This window comes from Oncorhynchus kisutch, unplaced genomic scaffold (assembly GCF_002021735.2).
Source record: "Oncorhynchus kisutch isolate 150728-3 unplaced genomic scaffold, Okis_V2 scaffold3967, whole genome shotgun sequence".
Taxonomy (NCBI): domain Eukaryota; kingdom Metazoa; phylum Chordata; class Actinopteri; order Salmoniformes; family Salmonidae; genus Oncorhynchus; species Oncorhynchus kisutch.
In genome coordinates, this window is record NW_022265912.1 from 242,470 (window position 1) to 262,946 (window position 20,477).

At 43.9% G+C, this 20,477-nt stretch overlaps 1 protein-coding gene across 6 annotated transcripts in view; it reads right to left on the reverse strand.

Annotated features, from left to right (window-relative positions):
- Positions 1–20,477, reverse strand: part of LOC109884151 (aryl hydrocarbon receptor nuclear translocator 2-like) — a 96,196-nt gene that overhangs the window by 67,674 nt on the left and 8,045 nt on the right. For all 6 annotated transcript variants that reach the window (XM_031821368.1, XM_031821366.1, XM_031821364.1 and 3 more), the window contains one exon: positions 3,208–3,310. In XM_031821368.1, the coding sequence (XP_031677228.1) occupies positions 3,208–3,310 (103 nt within the window). The remainder of the gene's footprint in view (positions 1–3,207; positions 3,311–20,477) is intronic.

Here is a 20,477-nt window from a genome sequence, read left to right on the forward strand (position 1 = left end):
ATGGGAATACTTTGGAACAGATTTCCAAAATGTACATCACTTGGAGCTGATTTGCTGCTGTTTAACAGTCATGCGATTTTTTTTTTCTACGAATACTTGGGAGGGGCAAATAAAAATCACCCGCGGGCCGCAAGTTGGGGAACCCTGCTATACGTCACACATACAATAGTAACTCTGGGCCTAGGGCTCCCATTTGGCACACGTGTAGTCCACCCCCACAGGTATGAATGCAGAAACAGACAGACACACACACAGAGAAAGGAACGGAGTGGGAGGAGACAGAGACTAATGTTAATCAGTGCCACTGAAAACAGAGAGATGTTCAGACCAGAGAGCTAGAACACAAGAACTGCTGAACTGGGGACATGTCAACCCACAGCACTGATGAGGTGTATGGACCATAAACCAGAACACACACACACACACACACACACAGAACAAATAACCAGTGCCTGACATTATATAATGTACTGTTATGTTCGCTGCGTGAGACTACGAATGCAGGACAAATTGCACCCTATTCCCTATATAGCGCACTACTTTAGACCAGAGCCCTATGAACTATATAGGGAATAAGGTGCCATTTGGAACACAGGCATGGTGAGTGTTATTGGAAAATCTTGTTTGGTGTGTTGCCATGTTGCTGTGGATAGGATTCTCCTCAATGAGAACAATGCATTTGAAATCTGAACCTGCTTTTGTGTGTGTGTTTGTGTCTGCTAAATGACACGTGTACTGATTAGATGACTGCATAGAAATGGAGAGGGACCAGGTCTCTCTTATAGAACAGACTGTATCTCACAGAGACCTGAGAACCTGGATTAAGGAAGTGTAAAAGAAGCAGAAGGGATTTATGGTGATGTCAGCTTTAACGGCTGTAACCAAGTCTACACAGTCTCACAGTATGGAAACCAAGATGGAAGCCATTTGACATGAGTTTCTTTCAGCGGGTGAGTCAGGTATTATTGAAAGCAGAGAGGAGGGACAACCTGGGTTTTTCCACTGATCAACAAAAGGTTCAAGAGGACAGCATCTTCTGCTCTTCTGGAGTTAGCTAATATTAGCTTCCCTGAAATGATGTTGAAAAATGAACAATTCCTTTCCACTTGGTTGCATGGCATGCTGTTCGGGGCTCTGTGTGTGTGTGTTGTGTATTCTCAGCTGTGGTCACCGCAGAGTGCAGACAGTCATCCCTGCATGCTGTTTTCAATTTGCCAAGCGGCCTAAATAGCAAAAGGAACAAAAGACACACACACATTCCAGTCGTCCTAACAAAGCGTGATTAGCATCTGTGAAATGTGAGTGAAACAGACAACAAACACAAACATCTCCATTCCTGTGCTAACGAGGCTTTAGGCACGCCAGGCTGCATCGGAAATATCGGGGAGACACGTGTCGGTGGTCTGGGTTTTTTAAAACCCGCTCGAGTCAAACGTTTAAGTTCAAAAACATTTTAGCGGTCAATCTGTGGGTATTAGGGGAACCGGTTTCTAGATTTCTAAACATCCTGAGAATGAAATAAACAAAAGTAGTGCTCAGGGTTGAAGCCAGTGGGAGGGGGCGGTGGTGCATGCCGCAAACACACCCACCCAGAGGGGGATTCTAAACTGGATTCCCGACATTATGGATTCCTGATTATTGAAATATCTGCAGCAGGATAGGTCATACATAATGACGTGTGAGCTATGGAAGCATCCATCACTTTAACCAATCGTGCGTCTTCACATCATCTTGGGGATAGAAAGCATATGGCTCGATGGCCGCGGGGGGAAAGCATATGGCTCGATGGCCGAGGGGGGAAAGCATATGGCTCGATGGCCGCAGGGGGAAAGCATATGGCTCGATGGCCGCGGGGGGAAAGCATATGGCTCGATGGCCGCGGGGGGAAAGCATATGGCTCGATGGCCGCGGGGGGAAAGCATATGGCTCGATGGCCGCGGGGGGAAAGCATATGGCTCGATGGCCGCGGGGGGAAAGCATATGGCTCGATGGCCGCGGGGGGAAAGCATATGGCTCGATGGCCGCGCAGGGAAAGCATATGGCTCGATGGCCGCGGAGGGAGAGCATATGGCTCGATGGCCACGGGGGGAAAGCATATGGCTCGATGGCCGCGGGGTGAAAGCATATGGCTCGATGGCCGCGGGGGGAAAGCATATGGCTCGATGGCCGCGGGGGGAAAAGATATGGCTCGATGGCCGCGGGGGGGGTGAAATTGATTATGGATACACGCACATAACAGTCTACGTCCCAAATGACACCCTATTCCCTATGCAGTGCACTCTATGGGTCCTGGTCAGAAGTAGTGCACTATATAGGGAATAGGATGCCATTTGGGATACAGCACGCACCTCCCAGGTAGGTGTGAACCAAATACTGGATGATTGCTGATGTAGGGAGACGAAGGTATCTACATATCAGAGATGACTAAGTTTGAACCTCTTGAAGCTAAGGGACACTCTTTTATTTTTGGAAAAATAACGATCCCAAAGTAAACGGCCTATTTCTCAGGACCAGATGCTAGAATATGCATATAATTGACAGCTTAGGATAGAAAACACTCTAAAGTTTCCAGAACTGTAAAAATATTGTCTGTGAGTATAACAGAACTGATATTGCAGGCGAAAGCCTAAGAAAAATCCAATCAGGAAGTGACTCATATTTGAAACCGTTGTGTTCCTATGCATCCCTATTGGCCATTGAAAGGGATATCAACCAGATTCCTTTTTCTACGTATTCCCTAAGGTGTCTACAGCCTTTAGACGTAGTTTCACGCCTTTATGTTGAAGAATGAGCGTAAAGGACCACATTGCGTAAGTGGCCAGGTGAAAAACAAAAGGCTAAGCTGTGTTTCGCTATATTTCACTTGTGATTGAAGTGTGATTGAAATATGAATATACTTGTGATTGTGATTGTAATAGACTTGTGATTGAAATATGAATATTTTCTAGTAAGATTATTTGGCCGTTGCGCTATGCTAATTAGTGTAGTGGATCCGGGATGGGTAGTTCCAAGAGTTAAAGGATGGATGAGTCCTATTGGGAGTGAGTCTACAACACAGGTGTTTATCACTTAACACTTTAAATCCCAGGCAGATGGAGAGATGGATCCAGTTGATATATTGGGCACACTTGCGCTCACACACACACCTAAGACAGGCAAAGACCATCCATGTGCTCATGGAGGAATGACACACAGACAGACACACACCTCATTCTGCAGATGAAGGATCGTCTGGAGCCCATGCACATCCTCATAGACGACTGTTGCCCCTCTTTCTTCACTGTTCCTGTCTTCAGGTCCAGGATACGCCCTGAGGAGACAGAGAACATGAGATGAGAGACGCTCGCTCACACACACAGCCTTGCGGCATGCTGAGGTCCGGGAGTAGAGCTGCGCCACCGTTTCTGTCAGGAACATTTTTGTTCGTCGGTGTATCCCTCCCTCGTTTCTCATTAAGTGTTTGGAGAGGAAAAACAATGTAATTCCTGATATTTAGTCTAATGTAATAAATGGAGAGAATGTCTCTTCCTTTTCTCTCCCTCTGTCTGTCTTCCTCTCCACCCCATTTAGACTATTAGCTGCATCATTACTAGTCTGTCGGAGAAACATGTCTACAGTAATTCCAGACAAATAAGCTTTGTGTGTGTGTGTGTGTGTGTGTGTGTGTCCTGCAGTGATCCGTTCCAGCTGACCCCAGTGTTTTTAATCCAGAGGAATTCCTCCTCCACACACAGTCAGTCTGAGCTGCGTTGCAACTAATTTGTTTGTTAGATGACTGGGGGCTTAGATCATGCTAACAGCTATCGAGTTAGCTAGCGCCAGCCAGAGGTTATTCAGCAGGACAAGGAGAGGATTGAAGCCACACAACACGTTGTACACTCTCCACAATTCACATTCCAGCTATAGACTACACAACAGGCCAATTCAAGGCCGGGGGGGGGGGGGGGGGGGGGGGCATTTCCCAAGGAATGTTGATGACAGGTGGGGGGGTTTAATGTTGAAGCTGGACATATGGACAACCTGCCAATAACATTAGTGTAATGAATGCAGCATTAGACAATGTTAACTCTCCAAACTCCCAAAGCATTGATGTGGTCATCTATACTGTTCTATTATTGCAGTGACTCCTCAAGGGAGGGAGGCGGTCAGTGTTTGACCCCAGCTAAAGGCTGGATTGTAGTTTTGGCTACAGTCTTGTATTGGAGAGGATACAAGGATCTCAGCTCCCTCTCTTCCGGAGACTGACCCATGGAGGTCGAACGAGAGCTCTGGACGAATACAACCCATCTTAGCACGGACATTGCTATTGATGGTTTCCACCATTTTAAAGTAGGAGATGAGGCCTCTTCCTACCTCTATGGACTGACCACTATGTTTAGATAAAGACATTATCTCCCTGAGGCTCTGGGATGACATATGACTATTATCATTGGCCAATTAGGTCAGGAGTCCAATTAGAAGGCTCTGGTTTTGAACGTGTTGAAAGGATTTACCACATACCTCCTAGGGTCTTTCTCATGGATTGTTGACAGGTTTTCAAGCTCCATTGGTTTGATTAAAAAACAACAATAACAAAACACTGCTCTGAAACACTTCTCTAAAACCCACATGCACAGGTTATTTACCATTATAAACTGGGTGATTTGAGTCCTGAATTCTTATTGGCTGACAGCCGTGGTATATCATACTGTATACAACGGGTATGATAAAACATGTATATTTACTGCTCGATTTATGTTGGTAACTAGTTTATATGTGACCAATATACCAAGGCTAAGGGCTGTGTCCAGGCACTCTGCACTGCATTGTGCATAAAAACAGCCCTTAGCAGTGGTATATCAGCCATATGCCACACCTCAGACCTTATTGCTTAATTATTACCATGGTTTACCATGAAGAGGATGGAGACAGGAGATGAGGTTATTTACCAGTATTATTACCATGAAGAGGATGGAGACAGGAGATGAGGTTATTTACCAGTATTATTACCATGAAGAGGATGGAGACAGGAGATGAGGTTATTTACCAGTATTATTACCATGAAGAGGATGGAGACAGGAGATGAGGTTATTTACCAGTATTATTACCATGAAGAGGATGGAGACAGGAGATGAGGTTATTTACCACTATTATTACCATGAAGAGGATGGAGACAGGAGATGAGGTTATTTACCACTATTATTACCATGAAGAGGATGGAGACAGGAGATTAGGTTATTTACCACTATTATTACCATGGTTTACAATGTAGAGGATAGAGACAGGAGAGTAGAGGTATGTTTCCCAAACAAAACACCAGACCAGGAACACATTGGCTACATCATATGTTATTTCCCCTGAGAGATCAACACACCCCCACACACTAAGACACTAACAAGTGCAAACAAGTTTGTTTGTGTGAGAGTGAGTTTCCTCGGCTGTGTTTGTGTGATCTCATGTTCTAACTGACGGAGGTTAGGCTTGGCTGGGCTTCCAGGACAGCAGAGAACAGGCGACAGGAGAGAAGTCATCACACACACAGGGCTTGGGTTTCGGTAAATGACTTAACAAGGTGATAGTTTAATCAGTGAATTCCAGGGCTGTGTCTAGAGGAGATGACTAAGATGTTCTCTTGTTAGCAGGAAAGCTGGCAGGCTAGCTGCTGTGTATGTGTGTGTGTGTGACGCTATCCTCTGCTTCTCTCCATCTGTCAGTTGAGCGCCACAGGTAAAGTTTATCCTGGAACTAATTCCATGTGAAACACTGCAGGGTAGAGGGAGAAGAAAAACACTGTTGCACATGTCTGGACACCATCAGCTGTGTTAGTGTGTTGATTTGTGTTGAGCTCCCGTTTATATAGTGTGTGTGTGTGTGTGTGTGTGTGTGTGTGTGTGTGTGTGTGTGTGTGTGTGTGTGTGTGTGTGTGTGTGTGTGTGTGTGTGTGTGTGTTATCCCCATTGGTCAGGGATGGTCTCCACTTAGTGATGATTTCAGGGAAAGCGGGAGGAAATGAAGGGATCAATACACTCCACACAGGAAGGGCGATCAGCTGGAATGACGGCATCCCAGGGAGATCCAAGGAAAGTGGAGCAGCAAAGACATGCAGACATTTGTAGACTGTGTGTGATGTGATATGTGTGTGTGGTGATATATGTGTGGTGATATGTGTGTGTGGTGATATGTGTGTGTGTGTGTGGTGATATGTGTGTGTGGTGATATGTGTGTGTGTGGTGATAAGTGTGTGTGTGTGTGTGTGTGTGTGGTGATATGTGTGTGTGGTGATATGTGTGTGTGTGGTGATATGTGTGTGTGGTGATATATGTGTGTGTGGTGATATATGTGTGTGTGGTGATATATGTGTGTGTGGTGATATGTGTGTGTGTGCGCCAACTACCGTCCAGTCCAAAAACCACATGTTTCTATGTGTAGTGGCTAGGGGTTGTTTAAGGCCTAGGTGCGCCACACACATGCAGAAGGAATGTGCGGTATGTGCTGTCAAACCATGTGTGTCTATGGAGTGTGACACTCAGAGGAGATAATATAAAGCAGTGACAGGCCACTGAAGTCCTCAACAGCTGCCATGTCACTGCTGCTTCTACTAGTCGACTTTCACCAGTGAAAGAGTCAGACTTTGAAAACCAGGGTCAGTCGAGAGAAAATGACAAACAAAATTAAAAATACCAAAAAATGTAATAAAATGGGGAAGGTAAAACATTTTCAGTGTAAACTTAAAACAACTATTACCAGATATAAAGTAAGTCGGAAAGATAATGGACCTATATACAGTATATTTAAATCATATTATCTTCCAGAACTAACAATCATCACAATAAAAACTAGACAGTCAGAGAGAATCTAAAATTCTCCATGTCATGGCACGGTACTGATGTTGTTATAATGTTTGAGTCACTCAGATAGTATAAGAACAAGGCATAAGCCAGGGCAAAACGTGTGGAATTGCACGGAATTGGCTTTAAAACAGCAAAAACACCCACACTTTGCCACTGCTGTTGAAACAAATCCGAGGGGAAACACTGAATACAGATTTGTTTTTCCTTTGCAAAACATTTTACTACGGTTTGCGATTCAACACAACCCAGGTGTGAAAACTGTGTTATTGTTCCATCTCTGAATTGCCAGGGGATACACAACAGTGATGGAATGATAACCGGGCACAGATGAATGTGCCTGGCTGGCACCAAGCCTCCTCTCTCCTTTAACAACCACAGCTACCCGAACTCAAATGACCAAAATAACAACATAGTTCATAGTTCCAGGGACCATAGTTATGACATCGATTAGTCCTATGGCTTAGACCTTTTGGAACATATTTAGCAGCTGATAGGATTTACGCAGTAAAGGTACACTACGCAGAAATCGCTCCTCGTTCACAAAATATGCACACACCTACACACCCAGGGTTTCCATTAGTTAGTTGTTCATTAGTTGATAATATGAGAAGCAGATAAATAAAACTGGCGCCGGCCAATTATCAGGAATAAAAAAAGACATAGCAAAATAATGGTTCTTAGCCTATTCTTTGATGGAAATACCAGTCGACGGAAATACATTTAACCTATGAGTGTTTATTATTGGGGGGGTAGATCAGCTTTAAAAATGTAGATAGATTGTAGCTTCCATACATGTAATTGTCTGCATTGTTTCCAATTCCCCATATATTTTTTTATATTTATTTATTTATTTATTATAAGCCACACACACAGTACCAGTCAAAAGTTTGGACACACCTATTCATTCAAGGGGTTTTCTTTACTTTTTTCTACATTGTAGAATAATAGCCGAAGACATTAAAACTATGAAATAACACAAGGAATCATGCAGTAACCTAAAATATATTTTATATTTGAGATTCTTCAAAGTAGCCACCCTTTGCCTTGATGACAGCTTTGCACACTCTTGGCATTCTCTCAACCAGCTTCACCTGGAATGCTTTTCAAACAGTCTTGAAGGAGTTCCCACGTGCTGAGCACTTCTTGGCTACTTTTCCTTCACTCCGCGGTCCAACTCATCCCAAACCATCTCAATTGGGTTGAGGTCAGGTGATTGTGGAAGCCAGGTCATCTGATGGAGCACTCAATCACTCTCCTTTGTGGTAAAATAGCCCTTACAGGTGTGTTTTGGGTCATTGTCCTGTTGAAAAACAAAATGATAGTCCCACTATGCGCAAACCAGATGGAATGGAGTATCGCTGCGGAATGCGGTGGTAGCCATGCAGGTTAAGTGTGCCTTGAATTCTAAATAAATCACTGACAGTGTCACCAGCAAAGCAACCCCACACCTCCTCCTCCATGCTTCACGGTGGGAACCACACATAAGGCGATCATCCATTTACCTACTCTGCGCTCCACAAAGACACAGCGGTTGGAACCGATTTCCAGCGGTCTAATGTCCATTGCTCGTGTTTCTTGGACCAAGCAAGTCTCTTCTTATTATTGGTGTCCTTTAGTATTGGTTTCTTTGCAGCAATTCGACCATGAAGGCCTGATTCACGCAGTCTCCTCTGAACAGTTGATGTTGAGATGTTTCTGTTACTTGAACTCTGTGAAGCATTTATTTGAGCTGCAATCTAAGATGCAGTTAACTCTAATGAACTTATCCTCTGCAGCAGAGGTAACTTTGGGCCTTCCTTTCCTTTGGCGGTCCTCATGTGAACCAGTTTCATCATAGTGCTTGATGGTTTTTGCGACTGCACTTGAAGAAACTTTGAAAGTTCTTGGGATTTTACAGATTGACTGACCTTCATGTCTTCAAGTAATGATGGACTGTTTCTCCTTGCTTATTTGAGTTGTTCTTGCCATAATATGGACTTGGTCTTTTACCAAATAGGGCTCTGTTCTGTATACCACCCCCAACTTGTCACAACACAACTGATTGGCTTGAAAGCATTGAGGAAAGAAATTCCACAAATGAACTTTTAACAAGGCACACCTGTTAATTGAAATGCATTCCAGGTGACTACCTCGTGAAGCTGGTTGAGAGAATGCCAAGAGTGTGCAAAGCTGTCAATAAGGCAAAGGGTGGCAACTTTGAAGAATCAAATATAATATAATTTAATAATATACATAACCGTTCAAAAGTTTCGGGTCACTTCGAAATGTTCTTGTTTTTGAAAGAAAAGCAATTTTTTGCCCTTTAAAATAACATCAAATTGATCAGAAATACAGTGTAGACATTGTTAATGTTGTAAATGACTATTGTAGCTGGAAACGGCTGATTTTTTATGGAATATCTACATCGGCATACAGAGGCCCATTATTAGCAACCATCACTCCTGTGTTCCAAAGGTACATTGTGTTAGCTAATACAAGTTTATCATTTTAAAAGGCTAATTGATCATTAGAAAACCCTTTTGCAATTATGTTAGCACAGCTGAAAACTGTTGTTCTGATTATTATAATTTTTTTATTTTTATTTTTTTTAACCTTTATTTAACCAGGCAAGTCAGTTAAGAACAAATTCTTATTTTCAATGACGGCCTAGGAACAGTGGGTTAACTGCCTGTTCAGGGGCAGAACGACAGATTTTGTACCTTGTCAGCTCGGGGATTTGAACTTGCAACCTTTCGGTTACTAGTCCAATGCTCTAACCACTAGGCTACACTGAAGCAATAAAACTGGCCTTCTTTAGACTAGTTGAGAGCGTCAGCATCTGGAGCATCAGCATTTGTGGGTTCGATTACAGGCTCAAAATGGCCAGAAACAAAGAACTTTCTTCTTAAACTCGTCAGTCTATTCTTGTTCTGAGAAATGAAGGCTATTCCATGCGAGAAATTGCCAAGAAACTGAAGATCTTGTACAACGCTCTGTACTACTCTCTTCACAGAAGAGCGCAAACTGACTCTAACCAGAATAGAAAGAGGAGTGGGAATCTCCGGTGCACAACTGAGCAAGAGGAAAAGTACATTAGTGTCTAGCTGAGAAACAGACTTCTCACAAGTTGTCAACTGGCAGCTTCATTAAATAGTACCCACAAAACACCAGTCTCAACGTCAACAGTGAAGAGGCGACTCCGGGATGCTGGCTTTCTAGGCAGAGTTGCAAAGGAAAAGCCAATAAAACAAACAAAAAGATTAAGATAGCCAAAAGAACACAGACACTGGGACAAAGGAACTTTGCCTATGTCCCGTGTCACATTTTTCTAACAGAAACCCTGACACACACACACACACACACGAAAGTAGAGTGAAAACAAATACTTCAGAGTCAGTGTGCATTATCCTGAAAGGACCCAGAGAATGAGGCTACATGTAGTTTCATTATCCAGACAGGACCCAGAGAATGAGGCTACATGTAGTTTCATTATCCAGACAGGACCCAGAGAATGAGGCTACATGTAGTTTCATTATCCTGAAAGGACCCAGAGAATGAGGCTACATGTAGTTTCATTATCCAGACAGGACCCAGAGAATGAGGCTACATGTAGTTTCATTATCCAGACAGGACCCAGAGAATGAGGCTACATGTAGTTTCATTATCCAGGCAGGACCCAGAGAATGAGGCTACATGTAGTTTCATTATCCAGACAGGACCCAGAGAATGAGGCTACATGTAGTTTCATTATCCAGACAGGACCCAGAGAATGAGGCTACATGTAGTTTCATTATCCAGACAGGACCCAGAGACTACACGTAGACAACTATCCCTCCCTTCATCCACTATCCCTTCATCCCTCTCTATCCATCCCTTCATCCACTATCCATCCCTTCATCCGCTATCCATCCCTTCATCCCTCTCTATCCATCCCTTCATCCTCTATCCATCCCTTCATCCTCTATCCATCCCTTCATCCTCTATCCATCCCTCTACATCTATCCATCCCTCTACATCTATCCTCCCTTCATCCTCTATCCATCCCTTCATCCTCTATCCCTCCCTTCATCCTCTATCCCTTCATCCATCTCTATCCATCCCTTCATCCGCTATCCTCCCTCTATCCATCCCTTCATCCCTCTCTATCCATCCCTTCATCCCTCTCTATACATCCCTTCATCCGCTATCCATCCCTTCATCCGCTATCCTCCCTCTATCCATCCCTTCATCCGCTATCCTCCCTCTATCCATCCCTTCATCCCTCTCTATCCATCCCTTCATCCGCTATCCATCCCTTCATCCTCTATCCATCCCTTCATCCTCTATCCATCCCTTCATCCGCTATCCATCCCTTCATCCTCTATCCATCCCTTCATCCTCTATCCATCCCTCTACATCTATCCATCCCTTCATCCCTCTCTATCCATCCCTTCATCCTCTATCCATCCCTCTACATCTATCCATCCCTTCATCCTCTATCCATCCCTTCATCCGCTATCCATCCCTTCATCCTCTATCCATTCCTTCATCCTCTATCCATCCCTTCATCCTCTATCCATCCCTTCATCCTCTATCCATCCCTTCATCCTCTATCCATCCCTTCATCCTCTATCCATCCCTTCATCCGCTATCCATCCCTTCATCCTCTATCCATCCCTTCATCCGCTATCCATCCCTTCATCCGCTATCCATCCCTTCATCCTCTATCCATCCCTCTACATCTATCCATCCCTTCATCCTCTATCCATCCCTTCATCCGCTATCCATCCCTTCATCCTCTATCCATTCCTTCATCCTCTATCCATTCTTTCATCCTCTATCCATTCCTTCATCCTCTATCCATCCCTTCATCCTCTATCCATCCCTTCATCCTCTATCCATCCCTCTACATCTGTCCATCCTTTCATCTTTATATGATGGATGAGAATCCAGCTCTCCCCATCTCTTTCTGACAGACTAAACTCAGAGTGAAGCCATGTGAAGTGAATCCAACTGTATACCTACCACTCCACCCCCCTTTCCATCCCACCCTCACACCGACAGACGGAATGGAGGTTGAAGCATTTCATCTCTCACTTTCCCAGCGGGTCCTCATTCACTTTCGGCCTGGTCCAATCCCTATTCATATAATATGCATGCTCATCCAATCAGTAACCTCGGCATACAAACAGCTCATTAGTCATGCGAGGGCGTAGGATGAGTAACCGGGCTCACTCAATCACAGTGAAACATGAGGCTAATCACAGACTGATCAGGGGCTGATGCAGGCTAAATATTTTATCTGGAGCTGTTTTCCACTCCAGGACAAATGATCAGGCTACACTGAGAAGACACCAGCTAGGAGATGAAATCAGTTAAACGTTCCAATTTCAGGGGAGTATATTCTACCCCTGTGCAGCAATCAGTGTTAATCTGAGACGTGTGGTTTGGGAGGCGACGGGAACATCCGTGTGTGTCAGAGCGGAGGAGAAATGTCAGCAGAGTTTTACATGGGGCGGCTCAGAACAGATGAGGGGGAACTCGGAGAGGCTGCATCCCAAATGGCATCCTATTCCCTATATAGTGCACTACCTTTGACCAGGGCCCATAGGACTTGTGTCAAAAGTAGTGCACTTCATAGGGAAAAGAGTACCATTTGGGAAATCATGTTCAATTGAATTTCACACCGGGAGCATGTTGTTAGCACTCTGTAGGATTACTGTCTCACTCCCACTCCAAAACCAAAGTTTACCCAACATTATTAGAGATGAGTACATGTCCCACGCATTCTGTTGGGAGAAATAAGGAGTTATTGACCTGAATTGACCTCAACAACCTTCTCTTCCCATCACTATGACTCCCATCACTAAGCTGCCGACAGCAACAACTGCTCCATCACTAAGCTGCCGACAGCAACAACTGCTCCATCACTAAGCTGCCGACAGCAACAATTGCTCCATCACTAAGCTGCCGACAGCAACAACTGCTCCATCACTAAGCTGCCGACAGCAACAATTGCTCCATCACTAAGCTGCCGACAGCAACAATTGCTCCATCACTAAGCTGCCGACAGCAACAACTGCTCCATCACTAAGCTGCCGACAGCAACAACTGCTCCAAACAAAACAACAGTAGACTGAACTGATCTGTCTGGTCTCTCTCTGTCAGCGAGCTGGCAAACACACTTGATTCTAATCATGCACATACAGGCAGGCAGGCTAACGCTAACACACACACACATTTACATCAACTACAAAACAGGGGGAGAAAGAAGGCCAGACAGAAGAAAACATAGTTAGTTTAGTTACACTAGGTTTCACAATGAGCCAAGGCTCTAATGCTCTGACTGACTTCAAAGGGCACGTGTGTGTATCAAAGTGTGAGTCTCTAAGCGTGTGCGTCCTCGATGTTCTCCAGAGGGAGAGAAGAGTGTGTGATGGTTTTGTGTTGTGGACTGTTAGATTCAGAAGAGGGGCTGTAGAGTCTATGTGAGGACAGATTGATGGTGGTATTCACATGGCTACAGTGCCCTCTAGTGGACAGTATATCCCTCCTAGTCAGATACAATACAGTGTCCTATGGACGCACGCACACCTTTCTTCCAGGCAGGGAATTCTTGTTAGTCATTCTAACCAGAGAGGTCTTAACTATCTTAACTATTGATGAAACAGTTTAGAGTAGAATTCCATAGCTAAAGTACAGCTTACTGAGCTATATTCAGAGGGGTTGGGTTTAATGCGGAAGACCTATTTCAGTTGAATGCATTCAGTTGTGGAACTTACTAGGTATCGCCCTTTCCCTTTATAGGATGCAAAATAATCTGTCACGGACTTCTGGGAATAAGAATAAGAGTGAGGACCATGGGAGCCGTCAAGAGAGTTGGGAATAGAGCAGGATGGGACTGTCACTATCTGTCAGAGAGTTGGTATAGAACAGGATGGGACTGTCACTATCTGTCAGAGAGTTGGTATAAAACAGGATGGGACTGTCACTATCTGTCAGAGAGTTGGGTATAGAACAGGATGGGACTGCCACTATCTGTCAGAGAGTTGGGTATAGAACAGGATGGGACTGCCACTATCTGTCAGAGAGTTGGGTACAGAACAGGATGGGACTGTCACTATCTATCAGAGAGTTGGTATAGAACAGGATGGGACTGTGACTATCTGTCAGAGAGTTGGGTAAAGAACAGGATGGGACTGTCACTATCTGTCAGAGAGTTGGTATAGAACAGGATGGGACTGTCACTATCTGTCAGAGAGTTGGGTATAGAACAGGATGGGACTGTCACTATCTGTCAGAGAGTTGGGTATAGAACAGGATGGGACTGTCACTATCTGTCAGAGAGTTGGTATAAAACAGGATGGGACTGTCACTATCTGTCAGAGAGTTGGGTATAGAACAGGATGGGACTGTCACTATCTGTCAGAGAGTTGGGTATAGAACAGGATGGGACTGTCACTATCTGTCAGAGAGTTGGGTATAGAACAGGATGGGACTGTCACTATCTGTCAGAGAGTTGGTATAGAACAGGATGGGACTGTCACTATCTGTCAGAGAGTTGGGTATAGAACAGGATGGGACTGTCACTATCTGTCAGAGAGTTGGGAATAGAGCAGGATGGGACTGTCACTATCTGTCAGAGAGTTGGTATAGAACAGGATGGGACTGTCACTATCTGTCAGAGTTGGGTATAGAACAGGATGGGACTGTCACTATCTGTCAGAGAGTTGGGTATAGAACAGGATGGGACTGTCACTATCTGTCAGAGAGTTGGGTATAGAACAGGATGGGACTGTCACTATCTGTCAGAGAGTTGGTATAGAACAGGATGGGACTGTCACTATCTGTCAGAGAGTTGGGTATAGAACAGGATGGGACTGTCACTATCTGTCAGAGAGTTGGTATAGAACAGGATGGGACTGTCACTATCTGTCAGAGAGTTGGGTATAGAACAGGATAGGACTGTCACTATCTGTCAGAGAGTTGGGTATAGAACAGGATGGGACTGTCACTATCTGTCAGAGCATTGGGTATAGAACAGGATGGGACTGTCACTATCTGTCAGAGAGTTGGGTATAGAACAGGACGGGACTGTCACTATCTGTCAGAGAGTTGGTATAAAACAGGATGGGACTGTCACTATCTGTCAGAGAGTTGGGTATAGAACAGGATGGGACTGTCACTATCTGTCAGAGAGTTGGGTATAGAACAGGATGGGACTGTCACTATCTGTCAGAGAGTTGGGTATAGAACAGGATGGGACTGTCACTATCTGTCAGAGAGTTGGGTATAGAACAGGATGGGACCGTCACTATCTGTCAGAGAGTTGGTATAAAACAGGATGGGACCGCCACTATCTGTCAGAGAGTTGGTATAGAACAGGATGGAACTGTCACTATCTGTCAGAGAGTTGGGTACAGATCAGGATGGGACTGTCACTATCTATCAGAGAGTTGGTATAGAACAGGATGGGACTGTCACTATCTGTCAGAGAGTTGGGTATAGAACAGGATGGGACTGTCACTATCTGTCAGAGAGTTGGTATAGAACAGGATGGGACTGTCACTATCTGTCAGAGAGTTGGGTATAGAACAGGATGGGACTGTCACTATCTGTCAGAGAGTTGGGTATAGAACAGGATAGGACTGTCACTATCTGTCAGAGAGTTGGGTATAGAACAGGATGGGACTGTCACTATCTGTCAGAGCATTGGGTATAGAACAGGATGGGACTGTCACTATCTGTCAGAGAGTTGGGTATAGAACAGGACGGGACTGTCACTATCTGTCAGAGAGTTGGTATAAAACAGGATGGGACTGTCACTATCTGTCAGAGAGTTGGGTATAGAACAGGATGGGACTGTCACTATCTGTCAGAGAGTTGGGTATAGAACAGGATGGGACTGTCACTATCTATCAGAGAGTTGGTATAGAACAGGATGGGACTGTCACTATCTGTCAGAGAGTTGGGTATAGAACAGGATGGGACTGTCACTATCTGTCAGAGAGTTGGGTATAGAACAGGATGGGACTGTCACTATCTGTCAGAGAGTTGGGTATAGAACAGGATGGGACCGTCACTATCTGTCAGAGAGTTGGTATAAAACAGGATGGGACCGCCACTATCTGTCAGAGAGTTGGTATAGAACAGGATGGGACTGTCACTATCTGTCAGAGAGTTGGGTACAGATCAGGATGGGACTGTCACTATCTATCAGAGAGTTGGTATAGAACAGGATGGGACTGTCACTATCTGTCAGAGAGTTGGGTATAGAACAGGATGGGACTGTCACTATCTGTCAGAGAGTTGGTATAGAACAGGATGGGACTGTCACTATCTGTCAGAGAGTTGGGTATAGAACAGGATGGGACTGTCACTATCTGTCAGAGAGTTGGGTATAGAACAGGATGGGACTGTCACTATCTGTCAGAGAGTTGGTATAGAACAGGATGGGACTGTCACTATCTGTCAGAGAGTTGGTATAGAACAGGATGGGACTGTCACTATCTGTCAGAGAGTTGGTATAGAACAGGATGGGACTGTCACTATCTGTCAGAGAGTTGGTATAAAACAGGATGAGACTGTCACTATCTGTCAGGGAGTTGGTATAGAACAGGATGGGACTGTCACTATCTGTCAGAGAGTTGGTATAGAACAGGATGGGACTGTCACTATCTGTCAGAGAGTTGGTATATAACAGGATGGGACTGTCACTATCTGTCAGAGTTGGTATACACAGGATGGGACTGTCACTATCTGTCAGAGAGTTGGTATATAACAGGATGGGACTGTCACTATCTGTCAGAGTTGGTATAAACAGGATGGGACTGTCACTATCTGTCAGAGAGTTGGTATAGAACAGGATGAGACTGTCACTATCTGTCAGAGAGTTGGTATAGAACAGGATGGGACTGTCACTATCTGTCAGAGAGTTGGTATAAAACAGGATGAGACTGTCACTATCTGTCAGAGAGTTGGTATAGAACAGGATGGGACTGTCACTATCTGTCAGAGAGTTGGTATAAAACAGGATGGGACTGTCACTATCTGTCAGAGAGTTGGTATAGAACAGGATGAGACTGTCACTATCTGTCAGAGAGTTGGGTATAGAACAGGATGGGACTGTCACTATCTGTCAGAGAGTTGGGTATAGAACAGGATGGGACTGTCACTATCTGTCAGAGAGTTGGTATAGAACAGGATGGGACTGTCACTATCTGTCAGAGAGTTGGTATAAAACAGGATGGGACTGTCACTATCTGTCAGAGAGTTGGGTATAGAACAGGATGGGACTGTCACTATCTGTCAGAGAGTTGGTATAGAACAGGATGGGACTGTCACTATCTGTCAGAGAGTTGGTATAAAACAGGATGGGACTGTCACTATCTGTCAGAGAGTTGGTATAGAACAGGATGGGACTGTCACTATCTGTCAGAGAGTTGGTATAGAACAGGATGGGACTGTCACTATCTGTCAGAGAGTTGGTATAGAACAGGATGGGACTGTCACTATCTGTCAGAGAGTTGGTATAAAACTGGATGGGACTGTCACTATCTGTCAGAGAGTTGGTATAGAACAGGATGGGACTGTCACTATCTGTCAGAGAGTTGGTATAGAACAGGATGGGACTGTCACTATCTGTCAGAGAGTTGGTATAGAACAGGATGGGACTGTCACTATGTCAGAGAGTTGGTATAGAACAGGATGGGACTGTCACTATCTGTCAGAGAGTTGGTATAGAACAGGATGGGACTGTCACTATGTCAGAGAGTTGGTATAGAACAGGATGGGACTGTCACTATGTCAGAGAGTTGGTATAGAACAGGATGGGACTGTCACTATCTGTCAGAGAGTTGGTATATAACAGGATGGGACTGTCACTATGGCAGAGAGTTGGTATAGAACAGGATGGGACCATCACTATCTAAATGTTTTTCTCTCCAGTCATGTCTGTTTAGGATGGTTTCCTCCCAGTTGTGTCTGTTTAAGATGGTTTCCTCCCAGTCGTGTCTGTTTAGCATGGCTTCCTCCCGAAGGTGATGTGGAATTTCTTAAGGTTTGTTTTTATGTTGTATTTGTAGCATTTATTTTGCCCGCCAGGGGCTCACTAACCTTCCTTCAACTGGGAGTGCATCGGCGTGAGTTGGGCATCCGGGCATGGAATTCCATCATAGTTGGTGCTGTATTATACACTGAGCGTACAAAACATTAGGAACACCTGCTCTTTCCATGACATACACTAACTAGGCGAAACCAGGTGAAAGCTATGATCCCACTTGTTAAATTCACTTCAAATCAGTGTAGATGGAGGGGAGGAGACAGTTTAAAGAAGGATTTTTAAGCCTTGTAACAATTGAGATGGATTGTGTTTGTGTGCCATTCAGAGGGTGAATGGGCAAGACAAAACATTTAAGACAAAACATTTGCTTTTGAATGGGGTATGGTAGTAGGTGCCAGGCACACTGCTTTGAGTGTGTTAAGAACTGCAATGCTGCCGGGTTTTTCACGTTCAACAGTTTCCCGTGTATCAAGAATTATCCACCACGCTAGGGACATCCAGCCAACTTGACACAACTGCGGGAAGCATTCAACATGGGCCAGCATCCCCGTGTAACGCTTTCGACACCTTGTAGAGTCCATGCCCCGACAAATAGAGGCTATTCGGAGGGCAAAGGGGGGTGCAACTCAATATTAGGAAGGTGTTCCTAATGTTTTTAAAATAAGTGTTCATTCAGTATTGTTGTAATTGTCATTATTATATATTTTTAAAATTGTCCGATTAATCGGTATCTGCTTTTTTTGGTCCCTCAATAATCTGTATCGGCATTGAAAAATCATAAATCGGTCAACCTCTAATTCCTACCTATCGTGGAGTTCTAGCCTGGGAAACTGCAGCATTCCCAGCCAACATTCCTACCTCTGACATGGAGTTGTAGTTAACGGAATAGCAGGATTCCTGAACAGTATTGCGAACCAACATAGCTTTCACTAGGGAATATCAATGTATATAGCAGTATTCCTGAACAGTATTGCGAACCAACATAGCTTTCACTAGGGAATATCAATGTATATAGCAGTATTCCTGAACAATACTGCGAACCAACATAGCTTTCACTAGGGGATATCAATGTATATAGCAGTATTCCTGAACAGTACTGCGAACCAAAATATCTTTCACTAGGGAATATCAATGTATATAGCAGTATTCCTGAACAGTACTGCGAACCAACATAGCTTTCACTAGGGAATATCAATGTATATAGCAGTATTCCTGAACAGTACTGCGAACCAACATAGCTTTCACTAGGGAATATCAATGTATATAGCAGTATTCCTGAACAGTACTGCGAACCAACATAGCTTTCACTAGGGAATATCAATGTATATAGCAGTATTCCTGAACAGTACTGCGAACCAACATAGCTTTCACTAGGGAATATCAATGTATATAGCAGTATTCCTGAACAGTACTGCGAACCAACATAGCTTTCACTAGGGAATATCAATGTATATAGCAGTATTCCTGAACAGTACTGCGAACCAACATAGCTTTCACTAGGGAATATCAATGTATATAGCAGTATTCCTGAACAGTACTGCGAACCAACATAGCTTTCACTAGGGAATATCAATGTATATAGCAGTATTCCTGAACAGTACTGCGAACCAACATAGCTTTCACTAGGGAATATCAATGTATATAGCAGTATTCCTGAACAGTACTGCGAACCAACATAGCTTTCACTAGGGAATATCAATGTATATAGCAGTATTCCTGAACAGTACTGCGAACCAACATAGCTTTCACTAGGGAATATCAATGTATATAGCAGTATTCCTGAACAGTACTGCGAACCAACATAGCTTTCACTAGGGAATATCAATGTATATAGCAGTATTCCTGAACAGTACTGCGAACCAACATAGCTTTCACTAGGGAATATCAATGTATATAGCAGTATTCCTGAACAGTACTGCGAACCAACATAGCTTTCACTAGGGAATATCAATGTATATAGCAGTATTCCTGAACAGTACTGCGAACCAACATAGCTTTCACTAGGGAATATCAATGTATATAGCAGTATTCCTGAACAGTACTGCGAACCAACATAGCTTTCACTAGGGAATATCAATGTATATAGCAGTATTCCTGAACAGTACTGCGAACCAACATAGCTTTCACTAGGGAATATCAATGTATATAGCAGTATTCCTGAACTGTACTGGGAACCAACATAGCTTTCACTAGGGAATATCAATGTATATAGCAGTATTCCTGAACAGTACTGCGAACCAACATAGCTTTCACTAGGGAATATCAATGTATATAGCAGTATTCCTGAACAGTACTGCGAACCAACATAGCTTTCACTAGGGGATATCAATGTATATAGCAGTATTCCTGAACAGTACTGCGAACCAACATAGCTTTCACTAGGGGATATCAATGTATATAGCAGTATTCCTGAACAGTACTGCGAACCAACATAGCTTTCACTAGGGAATATCAATGTATATAGCAGTATTCCTGAACATTTATTTATTTATTTATTTATTTTTTTACCTTTATTTTACTAGGCAAGTCAGTTAAGAACAACTTCTTATTTTCAATGACGGCCTAGGAACAGTGGGTTAACTGCCTGTTCAAGGGCAGAACGACAGATTTTGTACCTTGTCAGCTCG